Source organism: Cynocephalus volans, chromosome 1, assembly GCF_027409185.1.
Source record: "Cynocephalus volans isolate mCynVol1 chromosome 1, mCynVol1.pri, whole genome shotgun sequence".
Classification (NCBI taxonomy): domain Eukaryota; kingdom Metazoa; phylum Chordata; class Mammalia; order Dermoptera; family Cynocephalidae; genus Cynocephalus; species Cynocephalus volans.
Window position 1 is genome coordinate 138452738 of NC_084460.1, and position 12233 is coordinate 138464970.

General features: G+C 33.9%; 1 protein-coding gene across 4 annotated transcripts in view; it reads left to right on the plus strand.

The window, feature by feature from the left end:
- The window catches only part of CBLB (Cbl proto-oncogene B), a 192031-nt gene extending 181034 nt beyond the window's left edge, over window positions 1-10997 (plus strand). For all 4 annotated transcript variants that reach the window (XM_063095375.1, XM_063095381.1, XM_063095390.1 and 1 more), the window contains exons 18-19: window positions 462-581; window positions 10147-10997. In XM_063095375.1, the coding sequence (XP_062951445.1) occupies window positions 462-581; window positions 10147-10406 (380 nt within the window). In that variant the 3' untranslated portion in view covers window positions 10407-10997. The remainder of the gene's footprint in view (window positions 1-461; window positions 582-10146) is intronic.
- Window positions 10998-12233: the final 1236 nt, after the last annotated feature.

Sequence of the window (12233 nt, forward strand, 5' to 3'; positions counted from 1 at the left end):
ATCCCAAATTTCAGTTCTGTTTTACAGATTTTGTTTGCCTAATGCTTAGAGAGATTAAGTGATTTGATGGTAATCTTATAAGTAAAATCTAAACCTTTTTTTTTTTCACTTTTACTTTAGAAATGACTTCATTTATTATACAGGATGGATTGGGACAGAAAATAAAATTTAGAAGCTGTTTTTATCCTTAATCTTATAATCAAATAAGATATCTGAAAAATATAAATATAAAATCAGTTGTCTTTATTATGTAAAAATATTTGGGAAGAGCATATTTGAGCAAGTGATGAATAAATTAGAAAATATGCAGGCAGATTAGAAAATGGATAATATCAGTCATGAAATTAATTTTTTAATTTATTTTTGAAAGCTATAATCTTTATTGAAAAATTTTAGAATTTTTTCTTCAGCCAGGCGGCAAAGATCATTCATTTAATTTGAAAATTATCTTTATTTTTAAGATCCCTTTTTTGATCCAGCAAGTGGCCAAGTTCCTTTGCCTCCTGCTAGGAGATTACCAGGTGAAAACGTCAAATCCAACAGAACTTCACAGGACTATGATCAGCTTCCTTCATCTTCAGGTTAGTTGGCTAATAACAGTAATAATAATACATTATGTTTGTATAGTGCTTATTGCTTTTCACAGCACCTTTTTATTCACTATATAATTTAAAAGCACTGCTCACCTAAGAAAGTATTTTCACTACCTTTGCATTTTGCTTATAAAGCTTATATTATGAGAATGCCTATAAAAATGCCTCATGGAGAAGAAAAAATTACGCTTAATATTATCTTTGATTAGTCAGTAAAATGACATTCTTTGGTTTAAAATTTATTCATTGTCTAACTTTTGTTTTTCCTTATCAGATTTGGAAAATGGGGAAAATCTCTTTGTACATTGAAATGCTTTGTTCTCTTATTTCTCTGTTAAGGTGGATATATCTTCAGAATTAATACTTGTACCAAACTATTAATTTTCATTGCTTACTCAGGGCTACCATGTAGTGCTCCACTGGAAATCAGCAAGTCAAAAAATGTACCAGTTTAGTAAATTCAAGTCATAATCATACCATTAACAATGAAATGCTGCTCCTTTGCTTTTTGGGGAGGCCTTCTCTGACAAGTATATCTAAATAGCTCCCCCTCCATTCTGCAGTCACTTTCTATCCTCTTTTGCTTTATTTTTCTTCATAGCACCTGTCACTACCTGAAATTGTATTATTTATTCATTTGTTTGCTTGATTGTTGCTTATTTTTCTGTCTCCTCTGCTAGGATAGTAACATTCTGAAGGCAGGAATGTTGTTTGATTTACGGCTTGTCTTAGTTCAAGCTGCTATAACAGAATACTGTAGACTGGGGGGCTTCAATGACAAGTGTTTATTTCTCACAGTTCTGGAGGTTTGGAATTCCAAAATAAAGGTGCCAGCATTCAGTGTCTGAAGGGGGCCCTCTTACAGTGCTCTGGGGGCTCTTTTATGAGGGCACTACTCCCTTTCAGGAGTGCTCCCCCTATATAACCTAATCACCTCCTAAAGGCCTCACCTCCAAATATCATCACACTGGTGATTAGGTTTCAACATATGAATTTAGAAGGGACACAAACATTTAGTTCATAGCACTGCATGTCCTCAACTGTCCAGAAGAGTGCCTAGCACATGTTTCTTAGATGTATAGATAGATGATGGATGGTGGATGAGTATTTAATGGATATATGGGTAAAAGGAAGGAAGGAAGAGTAGCTGGTGTCTGTGTTAAGCTGAATGCATACATTTTATGAGCATTGTTTTTGTCTCATATTTGTAAACACCTAAAAGTTTTTCCTATATAGATTTTTGTCTTATTTCAAAATTTTTGTTTTTCGGTTTTTAGCTCAAAATTCAGTTCACAGATAATTTGTGAATAGTAATAGCCATACATTCTATAACTCCTGAGTCAAAATAGTTAATATCTGCTTTGAGAAACTTGATTCCATGCATGAGTGATACAGAATTCTCTCTATAGTTTTATAAGTTTTAACCCTTGCATGTAACTTAGGAAAGCACAGAAAATATTGTTAACCTTTTCAAATTTTGGTCCATGTTTTCTTACCAATTTATTTATTCCATGATTTCAGGTGTATCCATCCATGAGTAAGCTGTAGTTCAGTCAACAGGATAGATTTGATGACAAAACGTGAAAATTAAGAAGAGACAATATCTGACAGCCTTATATAACATACGGAAGCAAATCCTCTAAGAAAATAACATTAAAATACAACTTTGAGAAAAATACTGTGACTGATTTAAAATAATATATTCAAGTATCACCTACTCTGGTTTAAAAGAAACATATACTCAAGTTTTGAAAAGAGTTGTGGCCAAAGCACGCTGTTTTTACAGCCTCTTTACAGTTTGCTCCATAATGTGCAAGTGTTGTAGAGCCCAGAGGAACATCACTCGTGCATGTGATTTCAAGTGGTCTGAATTCAGATGAACATTACACTAGAAATTTCAGGAAGAACTTTGAGGCACAAAACTTGTTGAAATATCCCTAACTAGCCAATTCCCAGAAGCCTGACCTAGCTTTATACCTAAGTGATAAAATAGTCCTGGTTATTACTCTGAGGGCCTCAGCTAGCTATAACATCCAATATTTTAACTTACTCCCTAAACTCTCTTTACAAACAGTCAAACCACAGAAAATAAGATACTCTTTTTCCAATGGGTGTTTGTTCACATGCCGCTCACAGGGCAACCAGGCTGTCCAATAGTTTATTTCCCACCAGCAGAGAGACTGGGCTTGCCTGCTTGACACTGGATACTTATGTGCCCTCAGCATTCTAATAGCCCATATTTTGCAGTAACTAATTTGTTTTTATTAAGGCTTTTTAAAGATGACTGAATGAGGATTCTGGTATGATTTCTGCACTTATAAATTCAATTTCTACTATCTTTTATGGCTACCTAAGTAATTGATAGTGACCTATTTATGGATAAGCTGTCTGTGAAAATATTTCCAAAGAATTAAAAAATATAGTTTTATCAATTTAAAAATATCTTCCTTGTCCTCTTATCTAAAAAGGATGTGTGAATGCCCATGTACAAAGAGCCATTCAAATGTTTTATTCCTCCCAAAGGAAATATTTATAATTTCCTTCAAGTTTTTAAAATGTAACAATTGATATTTAATCATATGACTGCATCATAAAGATAGTTAATCAGAAACAAAATTTTACCAGGCTGTGTTAAATTCCCATATACTGTATATGGGTCAAACGTTTATGCTCATAATCTGCTTATTTCTCTTTACTTGGGTATATATTGTTCACATGGGGCTCATGTCTGTACCAGATATGTGTGAGTTTTTACAAGCTTTCCAGTTCATTTTTCTCTTGTTATAAGATATATTGTGCCACAATTTGAATACCATTTTTTAAAAACTCTATAATGCTTGAGCTGATGAAATGCAGCATTAGCTCTTGAGAAGCGTTTTCCTGTTCTCAGTATTTAAAAGGCAGTTCTGGGTATCACTTGAAAACAGTGCTAGAATTTTAGCACAACTCATATTAAATGTGTTTATACCCAGTGAAAGATCTTATTGCCAAATATACTGACAAAATAAAGGAGATTTCATTAATTCCAATACTACTTTTCCTTTACTAGCTTAAGGGAAAATTGATGGAATGTTGAGTTAATTTTTTGTTAGGACCAAATATTTCTATAGTGATTTCTATTAAGATCTCAATTGGAAATCATGGCTTCTCTTCACACAAGGGTTGGAACTGTATATTTTCATTAGTAATAGATGTTTTAAGGTAAATTATGAGTTTTTAAGACTTTGCTATATTTTGTGTTTCAACAAATAAATTGCAGTGTTGTACAGTTTTACCACAGTCCAACCACCTGAAATGCTGAAATTCCTACATATAGCTTCAGTTTTAAAACCACAGCAACTGGAGTCTTTTCCCTTACAAATCTAATACTAATGTAGTTATTTTATAACCATTTTTAGATGTATTCAAAACACAGTGTTTGTAAAGATTTTTTATGTGTTTGTAATTTAGTGAAAACTGTGTATTAAATCATGTCCTTCTGAAATTAGGCAGTATACCTACAGTGGCAGTTGTTCAACCTGATGGCATAAGCAAATTCCAGAACTAACTGATCTAATTTCTAGTAGAATAACAGTTATAATTATAATGGGTTTGAAATTTTTTAATTCTTTGATCAGTTAAATTCATATTATCTTTTTCTGATAATTATCACATTGTTATAGCTGAGAAAACCAGTGTCTAAGAGTTTTGATGTCCATACAAAGAATTATCACTGATTTACTAAATAACTTCAGAGATTATGTCTCAGATAATATGTACAATATTATTTAATGTAAATGTATTTTTAAAATTTGTTAAGTGATTACTATAAGCCAGATGCTGTACTAAGTATTCTGGGTATACATATAGAGATAATATATATAAGCAATTTAATATATATAATATATATAACTATATTTGTATAGTTATACACATAAAATATATTTATGTTATATGTTATATAATGTATATTCTGTTACATATTTATATTTACATGTTGAATATTCTATAAACATGCATATAAATCAATGTAGTTTTACTATTTAATATAGGTGTAATTTTATTTCTCACAACCACTCTGAAATAGGTATTATTAATGTCAGTTTACAGAAGAAAGTAAGGCACAGCAAAGTTCAGTAATTTACTCAAGTTCCCATGGCTACTAAGTATCAGTCTGATAGTATTTAAATCGGTTCTTTCTTTTTCAGTAAGCTATGCACACATTTATTTTTTTATTTATTAGTAAAGTTTATGTTGTTATCCCATCATTAGCCAAGCCAAAGTTAAGTTAGAAAAAAATCACACATGCATATAACAATGATTGCTAAACTGAGTTTGGAGATTCTCAGTGGTAAAATCAAATAAAGATAATAGTGAAGACAAAGGAATGGAGGTTATTAGAAATAGTAAAACTGTGCTAGAGATTTTAATACCTAGATTTTGATCATTTTTCATGTGGCTTCTGGCAAGCTATTCACTCTGTGCTTCCTATACTTTTCATATCAGCAAAATCAATCTGATTCTCAGTGTTAGATCCTTGAGCAGCTGAGTCCAATAAAATTAGCAGAGGGGATTTGAGGCTATTTTTGCTTTTTTTTTTTCTAATTATGAAAGTAGTACATGTACACTGGAATATAAAATGGAATTACAGAAAAAAAAGTCAACAAAGAAAAAGAAATCACTTATACCTCTGTCATCAATAAAGATCATTATTGCTGTTTTGGAGTGCTTCCGTCTAAAGTTTGTCTATGCATATTTTCACATATTTAAGATAACACTTAATACATCAGTTCTGTCTCAGTTCCATTTAACATAATACCATAAGTATCTTGCCACATCATTAATTTTTTAATAAATGTCATTTAAAATTATTATATATTTCATCATTTTTCTGTGCTGTCAAACAATATTTTAGTATTTTAAAAGTCTAACAGAAACCCTAAATTTATATGCAAGAAAGCTAATACATTAAATGCCCTTGCTTTTGTCTAGAAATATAGAAACTCTGTGATAGTTGAACAGGACTTAATAAAATAAATAGAAAAGGGGAAATGTATTCATCAGTACAATAACACTTGCTTATTAGACACATCTTTCAAAATATGGATAAAAAACACTCCCTAAGCTTAGATGATTAAGGAAGGTAATAAGAGCTTCTTGTGATAAAAATACTTGACAGCCACTGAAGTACAAGTACCACCAACTACTGTATATGTAGATCATGTAGACATACAGCAGTGTGTCTCACTTTTATTTTTAATTCACAGTCTGCCTAAGGGGCCTTTTTGGACATTTGTTGTTTTCCTAATTACTCCCTGTCCCCTGTGACAATGAAAGTTTAATACCACAGATATGCACTATATCTCTGTGTACTGTGGCCCATTGGAAGGCCACAAAATATTTTGGCATCTGATTTTTTTTCATCCTGCAAGAACCAGTTCTTACCCCGTGGGAGCAATATTGCCCCCATGTAGAATGCATGACCTAGGGTATCACTCTACATATTCTAACCAGGTTTTCATGAGGCTAATTCCATCCATGCCACCCAGGACTTTTCTGTATGCCCTTTTATGCTCAGAAAATGCAAACTGAATCGAGATTTACTCCTAAACCAGCTCTGCTCAAATCTTTCTTCCCAAAGAAAAACAGTTAACTCTGAAAAACACCAGGACTGAGGTGTTAGCTAAGAGTGAACAACCACAAGTTAGAAATTGCTTCAAAGTCTGTTTTATCTCAAAAATTCATGCAAGCAATTTCACTCATCAGAATATATGTATTAATTTCAATATTTTAAAATATTAATGTCCCATCTTTGTGTGAAATTGGTACTCCAGAAAGTATGCTGTTTATATACTCGGCCCCACACGTTCTCACCCTTATTTTAATACTGTTGCCATTGCTCATAGGAGTTCAGAACTACCCAAGCTTGGACAGTGGTCCTAGAATAAACACCTGATCTTCCAAAGTAACTGTTTTTAAAGGTGATATTTATTCAGGAACAGAAGTTCCCATAGGGTTGATAAAATTTATTATCATTCCAGTGTTTTTCAAAATTACAATATAATACAATATTATTATATTGTAATAACAGTTTCATCTTCTGTTTCATTGCTCCCTTCCACTACCCTACACATGCTGAAGTGCTAAAGTGAATGAGGGCCTGATGTCTCCTACTTTTAGGTACTGCAAAAAAGAGCAAGTGGGAAAGTAAAGGCTGCCTTTGAGCTTTGGAAATAGATGGATAAAAAGAGAGATTGGTTTTAAGCGATTTGCTCTAAAGGTCAGCATGGAAACGATCTGCCCCCTTTCTCCACCTTCATTTTTTAAACAGCTTCCACTTATTCAGGTTGCAACAGATCTTGCTTGTTAATATTTTGCTTAAAGGCTTTCTATACAATCAGGTACTCACAAGACATTTTGTGTTTTTTCCTCTTCGACACTTCTCTGACATTCCTGTTAATTTACAGTAATTGCTGTTCTGTAGCATTTGAGTATAGCAATTATTGTTATAGGTGCGAATTCATCATTCTTTCTTCTTAATGGTCTCCTCGTCACCATGTAATATGTACTGTACATTACATTAATTAATTTTCATGCTTCCTGACTGAGGAAGGATAAATAATTCCTGTGAAAATGGAGATACAAAAGCAGATTTGGAGAATGAGAATTGGAAAAGTAAATTGCTTAGCCCAAGGTCACTCAAAATCTTAGTGGCCATACTGAGATGCATCTGACCAATCTTAAATTTCTGTGTGATGTTCCTCATCTGCATATAGGCAATTCTGTGTTGTAGCTGTCAGTTGCCTGGTGCAGATTATATCATCAAACACAAAATTAAAGATATTTCAAGATGAATAATATTCAGCTATAAGTAGAAATTTATAACAGGTGGTGAGAAGTTGTACCATAGATGCCGTTTCATTTCCCATTGTAGACTCTGATAGATGATATAGTTCAATTTCAAGCATTTGTGAGATTCTGAAGAGATATCAGCACTGTTTGGGGGAAATAGATTTTGAGTTAGGACAGCGATGACTAGGATTAAATGAATTGGGATATGTGAATTTTGAATTTAAAAGAGAAGATCTATCAATTTGTAAAATAGATTCTTGCTTCAGGAGGGTTATTTTCTTTCTTTAATGAAAATGTCTTCAAAATCTGTCATGGTACCTCCTTAGAGGTTGTTTGAAATCATTTTCTAAAGTTGATATTTCAAATGTTTTTCTGTGCAAAGGATCAGAGATCACTAACTACACTAACTAGATAGTTTTGATTTAATCTGTGTTTGTGCTAACTAGGTAGTTTTGATTTAATCTGAGTGTTTATGTATTTTTCCTTTCTAATTTAGGTTTCCTGAATTATGTTTACTACTTGTTTCTTCCAAGAACAAAATAGTTTTATCTTAAATGTTAGTTATCTGCAAACTTCATTTCATTTTGTTACTATTAATTATAGCAGACTTGCAGAGTAGATAGGTTCTGCTTTTTTTGCTGATGATAGTTACCATCTTCTTCAGTGTTATCTTTGATATCCAAAGAAATCATGTTTATTAAATCTGAAAGTTCTAAATCTTAAGACTTAATTGCCAATTGCACTATTAGACATGTCACTCACTGCCATAGAATTCTTCCCACCTGTATATATAGCCATTCTTTTCAAATATGCATGGCATTCATGTGCCCTTTTCAATATTTTGAACAGAAACAAAATAATAATATTAGAAATCTCTTAAGAAAATTAACATGGAATACAGGGTATTTATACTTGTATTTAAGTCTAGATACTATTCTCACCTAAAAGGATCTCAGAAGGGGTATGATTAAATATATGAATTTTGTGGTAATTGATTAAATAAAAGTTTGCTAGAATTTATAATAGTTTTTGAAAATGATTAGAAGCAAAGAATAATTTATTGTCCATCTCTGCATGACATAATGAAACTGCCTAATAGAAAAATAAATGGAACCTCAAACATTCTAAGAAATGTAATTTAACAGACCATAATAATTTCAGATGTTTAATGAGAGATGCAAGAAACAGTACAGACTTTAGCAAGAACCAGAAATGTTGTATTCTTGTATATGAGCATACTTTAATATACATTATCTACAGCTATAAATTTTTAAAAACTGTACATTTAACCTATAAGAAAGGAAAAAGCAAAAGTAAGACTGCCATTTGATTTGATGTGGAAACAAGCATTCTCATCCTGGAGGCTTTCCTTTTATGTATGCTGTATTGATATTGCTAAAATTGTGAATGGGATGATGTTTTTCAAGTTACCTTCTCATGGAAAAGTATAAAATACTGTATCAGATAATATTTTTCATTAAGTTTGGTTATTATTGAAAGTACCAGTTTATAATATCTACTGAAGCCGTTGGGGTAGTTGGTGAGGCAGTGGGGGCTGGAGGGGAGGGAACAGGATGGGAACACTAGGCATGAGGCATTTGGCTTCCAACCTCACTTCACCATTCACTTAACTATGTCCTTGGATTTATCAGTTTGCATTTGTCAATAGTCCAGAAGAAAGGTATTAAATGTTGTATAGCCTTAAATCTGTAATTGTGTTTCATGGCATAAATTTGACATTTTTTACTTTAATCTTTTTTAATCTAACCTTTTGAGATAAAGTACTATGAATAGATATATGGAAATCCACAATGGAAGCACCCCGTCAAGTTAGCCAGTCCATGCCTTGAGGATCTCTGTGGGATGTGGCCTATAATTAATTTTCTTTTCTCTTAAGATTACTGTCCATTCATGGGCACCGATGCCATTGGTTAACTATCATCATCAGGGGACTGATAAGGAACTCAATTCTCCACTCCTGATAGTTCTTCTAGGCTCGCTTTTTCTCATGCAAAACTTCCTACATTGGAATCTGGATAGAGTTTGAGCAAAGTACCGTGTTTACTTCTGTTCTTCCTGTTAACTAACAGAATGGTCAAAGCATCTACTATTTTCTTCTTAATTTTTTTCCCCTAGCATCAGTAAGGCACAGTATTATTAACATGAAAAATCAGATGGGAGAGACTTTACATAGCGTATTTCTTAGAGCAGTTCTACTGTAACATGGGTGGGACAGAGCACCTTTTCTGGCATAAATATCTATAAGCTTGTAAAAATAGAGTTTCCTCTCCTAGAACCCTCCCAAGCTTGTTCCTCTGGAAAACGATCAGCCACAGCCTGTTCCATAGTAAAGAAGGATGAACTGTATTGCCAAACAAAGTGGAAGCCTTCCTTTTTTAGACAGTGGTTTTGATTTTTTTTTTTTTTTCTTATGTATTTCTCTTACTTCATCTGGCTTGAGGAATAAATGTGGAATTGAGAATAAAATGGTTTAATTTCTCAGTCAAACTACCAACATAATCTACCTCAATTTTCTACTATTCAAAATGCGGATGATATGACCTATCCCACAATAGTGTATAAAAAAAGAAAAAACGTTTATTTGTAAAAATAACAAAAAATAGTATTTCAGTGTAAAATAATGAGATAATAGTATTATGTTACAATGTCTTCATTTTCATCTCCCTGTTTAAATGGTATCTCTCTTTAAAAACATACACAGATGGTTCACAAGCACCAGCCAGACCCCCCAAACCGCGACCCCGCAGGACTGCACCAGAAATTCACCACAGAAAACCTCATGGGCCTGAGGCAGCATTGGAAAATGTTGATGCAAAAATTGCAAAACTCATGGGAGAGGGTTATGCCTTTGAAGAGGTGAAGAGAGCCTTAGAGATAGCCCAGAATAATGTCGAAGTGGCCCGTAGCATCCTCCGAGAATTTGCGTTCCCTCCTCCAGTCTCCCCACGTCTAAATCTATAGCAGCCAGAACTGTAAACACCACAATGTAACGCCATTGACACATATTCTCCAAGAGTGTGGAAATGAGAGGATTGAGATGGAATTCAAGACAGAAGGTGTCTCCTCCTCGTGTAGCATCGTGAGAAGAGAGGCTTGGGCGTGCCGCTTCTCAGCGGACCCTCGCTTGCTCAGGACGTCGGCGGCTGCGGCTTCCTCGGTTTTGCTAGCCATACTTTTAAATCAGGGTTGAACTGAAAAAAAGTAATTTGAAGACGTTTACTTCCCTTGAACTTTGAATCTGTGAAATGCTCTTCCTTGTTTACAAGTTGGTGAAGTTGCAGTTTGTTTTTGTTTTTAGTTTTGGTGGTTTTCGTTTTCATTTTGGATACCTGTACTGTGTTCTTGACGGACCCTTTGTAGCGTGGTCAGGTCTGCTGTAACATTTCCCACCACCTCCCGTGCTGTCCATGTCAACAGCCACGTCACTTATTTGTTTCGATCTCTACCGTCCGTGCCCACCCTACCCCCAGGTCCAGTTCCATTTCTCCCACTCACAAGATGTTTTAAAGGTTTTGACTTTCAACGTATCAAACTTAAGCAAAAAAAAAAAAAAAAAAAAAAAAATGTGCAGTCTTCACTACTGAGTCTTTTCTTTGGAAACCATCACTGTTGAGAGATGGGAAAATCCTGAATGTATAAAACATTTATTTGTCAATAAACTGCCTTTTATAAGGTGTTTTTACATAATATAGAGGAGCTTCCCTTTTTAGTGTAAGTTTCATGACCTTTAATCTTCCATATTTTCATTTCTGTCATCCCAGGGGTGTCAAGACTCTGTAAAAATCTAAGATATTAGAAAGCAACTACTGCCGATGTGGGAGAAATACACTTGCACAAGACAGTGCCATATGGACGTTACATAACAAGGTCCCCTGATATTTATGCCTGCATTACTTTGAGGCACGCTGATGAAGAGGGCCATCTCCCTGAAATATATTAATAATTTTCAGGTAAAATTATGGGCATACCTTTCCCAAAGTGGATTAGAGTTCATTTCCTATTTGAGTGATTATACTCTGGTCTGAACAACTGTGGGAAACAGTTCATATTGCGGTAGAAACATTAAATCTTTGATGCACTGTTAAGTGCTAATGCTACTGTGGCAATGTTTCTTGCAAAGTTCTTAGTAATTTTCTCTCTCCAATCAAATTAGAGTTCATATTTAATTTGTAGATTCTCTCATTTATTGCTCCACATTGCTCCATCAGATCAGGTGAAAGAAATTAATATAGTTTTGCCTTTTTTGCAAACTGATAGTTGGTTCCTCAGAAACCGTGTTATTACTTTTAATACATCTATGAAGACTTATTGAGCATCTGTGATGTGCTTGGCACCATTAGGCACTGTGTTTTTAAAGCACAAACTCTCGCAAGCTGATTTGATCATAATGTTCTGTTATTCTTTATCTGCATTTTTTTTATGGCAAAAGTCATTCTCTGATGGACAGTGCCCAGAAGGTTTCCACCAGAGCATCAGAATTTTCTGGCAATTTGCTTTTCTTCATTCCTAATGAGAAGGTGGTGGAGAAATGAGACAAACCCATCTCTGTATAAAATGCTTGAACGCACAGGTTTTCTAAACATGGACTAATTGTGGGTTTGTGCCTGTTTCTACTGCTCCTTTCTTAACTTCATACCCCAGTTTGATGTGAAAAGATGCATCATAGTGAGCCTATCTTCAGGGCTCAAAAAGGACATAACCAAACATCAAGTAGATCTGATGGAAATTAGCATTGTCCAGAATGCATGTAGACAGCCAATTTGACATGGGGAGGGGAACAAAAGCATT